This window comes from Astyanax mexicanus, chromosome 23, assembly GCF_023375975.1.
Source record: "Astyanax mexicanus isolate ESR-SI-001 chromosome 23, AstMex3_surface, whole genome shotgun sequence".
NCBI classification, from domain to species: Eukaryota; Metazoa; Chordata; class Actinopteri; order Characiformes; family Acestrorhamphidae; genus Astyanax; species Astyanax mexicanus.
Window position 1 is genome coordinate 28,320,758 of NC_064430.1, and position 6,000 is coordinate 28,326,757.

Below are 6,000 nucleotides of genomic sequence, written 5' to 3' on the forward strand. Positions count from 1 at the left end.
CAGGACTTGGCACATTGCCCACACTGCCAAAAGTACCAATAAGGCTTATATAATATTCAAATTTTCTGAGGTTTTTATTGGCTGTAAGCCATAATCAGTAAAACAATAAAAGAAAAAAAAAAACGTTTAAAATAGATCACTCTGTGTGTAATACATCTATATAATATATCTATATAGAGTTTCACATTTTAAAATTAATTACTGAAATAAAGTAACATTAAATAATATTAATATTTAATAGTAATATTAAATTTTTTGGAGACATAACTGAAACTTTGCATAGAGTACATTTCCAAATATTCTTGAACACCCCTTGTAATGGATGTATTCAGCTATTTTAAAGCTTATGTCTGTAAGTTTTGGGATTTGGGGGATTTTTAGAGCCCTCTCTGGTGAGAATGGGTAATTGCACCGAGTATGCAGAAGAATTGTTTTAAAACTGGGTGGGTGTGATGCGGTCTCCTTTTAGAGCGGATTAATACGATTTTAGGTTATGTTTAGTCAGATAGAGAGTCAGAGAGAGAGCGCTTAGTCAGGAACTTCACTCCTTCATTGTTTATTTGGTTCTACTATGAGTAAATAGTTAAAGCTACTGAGCTCTGAGTTTCCTCTTCTGAAGTCTCCATTGCTCCACCAGCCGCTCGCGATCAGTAAAACTGAGCCGGACCCTCTTTTAGAGGCTGTACGTGTGGTGTACACGACGTGGCCAGAAGAACTTCAGCTAAAAGCGACCTGACACCCCAGTTTTTAGAATAAGTATATATTAGGCTTAGATGGTGGTTCCAGCACACTGGTACCATTAAACACTATATTTTATCCATATACTTCTCCACTCAGAAATGCTTCTGCTTTCAGTTTAGAAACAAAATAATACAATTGCTAATCAGATGAACAGCTTGCCTGGTCACCGAAGGGAGAGAAGTATTATTTCCAATAGAATAGGACTACTTTCTAATGCAGATAACCCAACACAAACCTGCTGGTACCATGGCTAATGCCTTGTGTGAGCAATAGAGGGGTCTGAAGCCCCCTAGCGGTACTGCGTTCTCTGGAATTTTGGAGAACCATACAATACTGAGATTTGGTGGTGATCATCATCCAGGAACTCTGGATCTTGTCACTGTTTTTTCTTTGTTTAAGGAGACTCAGATGTGGCTGAGAACACGGTTCATAACCTCTGTAGTGTACTTGGGTCTAATTTCTTCCGAAGTGCACTCATTTGCCCTCTCTCTCTCTCTCTCTCTCTCTCTCTCTCTCTCTCTCTCTCTCTCTCTCTCTCTGGTATACCTGCTATTCACACTCGTCTCTTGTACCGCAGGTGTGCCTTTCTGCAGGTTGGTGCTCATTATAGCCATGCTGTCGTGTCCTTCAGGGTTGAGGAGCAGCAATATAAAATCTATAGAAGCAGTGAAGCAGACACATTGCCAGTGCTCCTTCATCCCAGCACCTTAATTCCTCTTGTGGGCGTGGGCTTCACTGAGTTCTCTATATGTTTAATTGAATAACTTGGACTCGGAACTGCACTTTTTTCAGTGCTTTACAAGAAAGGCTATTAAGTCTGAGCGACGCTGCATGTCCAGGAGTGTCCTAATTAAAGAGTTCAGCTGCTTAAAGCTGCATCTGTTGCTGCAGTAGTTGGTAAAATCTGTTAAACTCAGAGACTGTAAAAAAGATGGACACCGTGTCACCGTTCCCATTCATTCAATGAAAATGAAACCAAAATCTTCCTCCATGTTGGCGATCCTGAAACCCGAGTCTGTAGAGCGCAGTAGAGACCAGAGGAGGGAGAAAGACTGTGGAGAGATAGCCTACTCATTTAAATAACCCCGCCCCTAAAGGGGCTGTCTCCAGAGAGCTATACACAGTCTATGGTCCCGCCCATACAGTCATTGCCCAACCCCCCCCCCCTCGGCTAGGTGTAACCCAGCCCTTTTCCACACCAATAACCACACCTTTTTGAATAGAGCTGAATAACGTTTTAAATAACAAATTCTGTGAGGATATAAACATTTGACAATATAAGCAGAGGTTACACTAGCTGTTACATTTAAATGATGGAGGTAGAATTACAGTATATTAGAAAAAAACGTGATTGAAAGTTGTCTGTTTTGCCATTGAAACCTATGGGGATGGGTGGGGTTACACAGCTTTCTGCAACCGAACAGCAGGGGGCGCCTGACCTGTGGTGACTTCACTTTGAGAGACGATGCTCTGTCCAGCTATACACAGTCTATGATTAAAACCCAGTATTAAAAGCGTAAATTATGGCTCAGGATCATCACTGATTTCACCAATCAATTTGATTCAGATTTAGTTTCTAATTACATTTGATGTAGATTTATTCACATTGTGCAAAATAAGAAACTAAAGACTAGCCTAGTTTTTCTGGATCGACACTGGCTGCATAGAATAGTCAATGGCATTTCAACAATAGCAAATTTGGGACAAACATATATATATATTTGTATACCCACTGAATAATTTTTAGAATCAATAGTGGCAAGGAACCCTAAGATTATCTTATTCAATAGCAGATATCAGCTAGACGATTATAGAAGCCCCCTCAGCTCTGGCCAGTGACGCAGTAGAATCAGTAAATGGATCTACTGGAAGAGGTGAAGCCCCTTGAATAACCTTGATTTTATCCAGTTAGACTCAGTGGAATCGTTTAAAGACTGTACTGGAATGAGAAATATGCTCCCATTGACTTACTCTAGAGTGCATTACTCATAGTCAAGTGAAGAACCTGGGGGACGTAGAGGACACCCTGAAAACGTCTGAAAACAGACATATTTAACTGTGGAAAATATGGAAAATGTATCATCCTCCGAATATGTTCTGAGATCTTTTTAAATCCCTTTCCCAGACTCATCTGCACCTACAGTCTTCTTTTTGGAGGCATCTTCGCATCTGGTCATAGAGATCCTTTCACTTTATCAGCAGCAAAAACCTAGCCAACAACTATGTCTAAACTTGTGTGTAAAAACATTCAATTCAGTGTGTTCAGAAACAAAAACTTAAGCCCAAAATCCATTGCATGCATTGGGAACATTGCACATAAATCAAAACATGAAGAGAAATGTATATAAATATACCACAGTTAGTTCCGACCCTGCTATGTGATTGGCTGAGAGGCGTTTCTACGAGGGCCATTATCAGCCGGTAATGCACTGTAACCGAAGCTCTCCATGTATTACTCCACCACATACAGGAAACCTAACAACGATGCAGCGCTTACAAACCAAACAGCGCAGCTACAAACAGTAGAGCAGCAATGGAACTATTTTAACTCGCTGAAGGTTTATAACAAAACAGATCATATTTTCTCGTCTTCTTTAACTCAAAATTTTTTAATAAACAGCGATAATGGAACTGTAGTATAATCACAATAATACACTTGAAATTCGTACTATTACGTGTAATATTGGCTGGTACTGTAGATCAGCACAGTGCCAATATTACATGTTGTAGCACAAACCTCAAGTGTATTATTGCTTAATTAACTAAATTACTTTTACAGAAAATAACATTTAAAAAAAATTGTATCTACAATTGACTGCACAAACTCAAAACATGTCCTTTATTTAAGAATTTAGCATTAATGTGAATCACTAATCTAATATTTTGTTATTTAGAACTTCTTTACATCTGTGTTTTATAGAGTCAACCAATTTCTAGCACCTGTTAACTGATGTTTCAGCCCAGGGTACTTTAACTACATCCCACAGTTGATATGCATTTTTTGGTTTTGCTTCAGAAACAACCCACATCCCTGTCGGATTAAAGGCTGGCCACTCCATAACCTCAATTTCAATTAATTATATAAATATACAGACTCAAAAGGACGCATATCATGAAAGCTGAGTCTGTTGGCTCTCTAAGAATTTTATGTATCAACTCCTACATTGTTGGCCTTGTGATTACAGATCATTTTTACCGTTAACCAGATTAATCTGGTTAGTGATATTGGACTGCTATTAATTTAAACAGTACTGTACATAGACTATCACATCTTTTAAGTTACAGAGATTCTCCTGATCTGTTAGTAGAAGGTAGTTAGTTAGAGGTGTTAGGAGAGTAGGGGCTCTTTGAAGAGCTCAGTCTTCAGGAGTTTATTAAAGATAGTGAGAGAATCTCCTGATCTGGTAGTGGAAGGTAGTTAGTTAGAGGTGTTAGGAGAGTAAGTGCTCTTTGAAGAGCTCTGTCTTCAAGAGTTTATTAAAGATAGTGAGAGATTCTCCTGATCTGGTAGTAGAAGGTAGTTAGTTAGAGGTGTTAGGAGAGTAAGTGCTCTTTGAATGGTAGCGTAAGCCTTCATGAGTGAGTGCAGGTAGGAAGGAGCTGTTCTGTTCATCACCTTGTAGGCGATTGTAAGAGCTTTGAATTTGATACGAGCAGCAACCGTTTTGTGCCGTTTCTGTGCTGCTGTGTTCTATCACATCTATCACATCTGTTACGCTATTGGTTGAAATTGCTTCTATGGTACTGATCTGAATTTTCCATGCTGTTCTTCAGGTGACCGTTCAGGTTCTGAACCAGTTGATCTCCAAAATCCGCGAGGACCTGCCCAACCTGGAGGCCAGCGAGGAGACGGAGCAGATCAACAAGCACTTCCACAACACACTGGAGCACCTGCGCCTGCAGAGAGAGTCGCCTGAATCCGAGGGGCCGGCGTACGAGGGTCTCGTTCTGTAGGGTCTGCACACTCACTGCAGGAGTACACAGGCATACACACACACACACACACACACACACCTACATTCGTTTGGGTATACATGTACACACACTCGTGCGCACACAGAAAACACACACACACACACGCAACACACAAAACACACACACATATATAGAGAGATATAGTATGTATATACACCTTCCCGCACATGCACACCGGGGGGGTTTCAATATGGCAGAATAAGAGCCACCCCATATTGTCATCTCTACCAACTACCTGCTCATCTCACTGCGTGTCATCCTTCCTCATCTTTTTCTTTTCCTCTCTCTCACTCATATTCTCTCTCTCTCTCGCTCAGAGCTCAGCTTGTGTGATTCATACCTGTATACATTATTGTATGGTACATGGTGTTGACATTGCCCTGCACTTCCTTTCTTTCCATTCCATCATTTTAGTTTGTTTGTTGTCCTCCACCATCTGAGGAAGAACCAGGGCACAAGTAGGTAAAATAGATGCAGAAAACTGCAGATGAAGACAGAAAAAGGCAGATAAATGGCAGATATATGCGGATAACTGCAGAGAAATACAGAAAAAGGCAGATATATGAGGATAACTGCAGATAAATACAGATAAATGGCAGATATATGCAGATAAAGACAGAAAAAGGCAGATAAATGGCATATATATGCAGAAAAATGCAGATAAAGACAGATAAATGCAGTTAAAGACAGATAAACGAAGATTCAGACAGATAAACGAAGATTCAGACAGATAAACGAAGATACAGACAGATAAACGCAGATACAGACAGATAAACGCAGATACAGACAGATAAACGCAGATACAGACAGATAAACGCAGATACAGACAGATAAACGCAGATACAGACAGATAAACGCAGATACAGACAGATAAACGCAGATACAGACAGATAAACGCAGATACAGACAGATAAACGCAGATACAGACAGATAAACGCAGATACAGACAGATAAACGCAGATACAGACAGATAAACGCAGATACAGACAGATAAACGCAGACATACCCAGAGGAGATGCAGAAGAACAACACAGAAGATCATCCCAGCGCATTATTTGCTTCATTTGAGCCGTGCATCACTGTGTGGAGACCTCATTGTTAGCCTGAGATGTGACGCAGCCTCTCTGTATTCATCACAGGCAGCGTGATTGTTTGCTTAAGAGACTTGCATTTGTCGTATTTATATTCCTCTTCTCTTCCTGGTCCCTGTCATCTCTCTCTCTTTCTCTCTCTCTCTTTTGTTCTTTCTTTTGTTTTCATGTGCATCTTTATTTCTGTGGTGGT

At 40.2% G+C, this 6,000-nt stretch overlaps 1 protein-coding gene across 1 annotated transcript in view; it reads left to right on the forward strand.

Annotated features, from left to right (window-relative positions):
- Positions 1-5,701, forward strand: part of vps35 (VPS35 retromer complex component) — an 83,405-nt gene extending 77,704 nt beyond the window's left edge. The window contains exon 17 of the mRNA XM_022665963.2: positions 4,516-5,701. Coding sequence (XP_022521684.2) covers positions 4,516-4,695 — 180 coding nt within the window. The 3' untranslated portion in view covers positions 4,696-5,701. The remainder of the gene's footprint in view (positions 1-4,515) is intronic.
- The last annotated feature ends 299 nt before the right edge of the window (positions 5,702-6,000 follow it).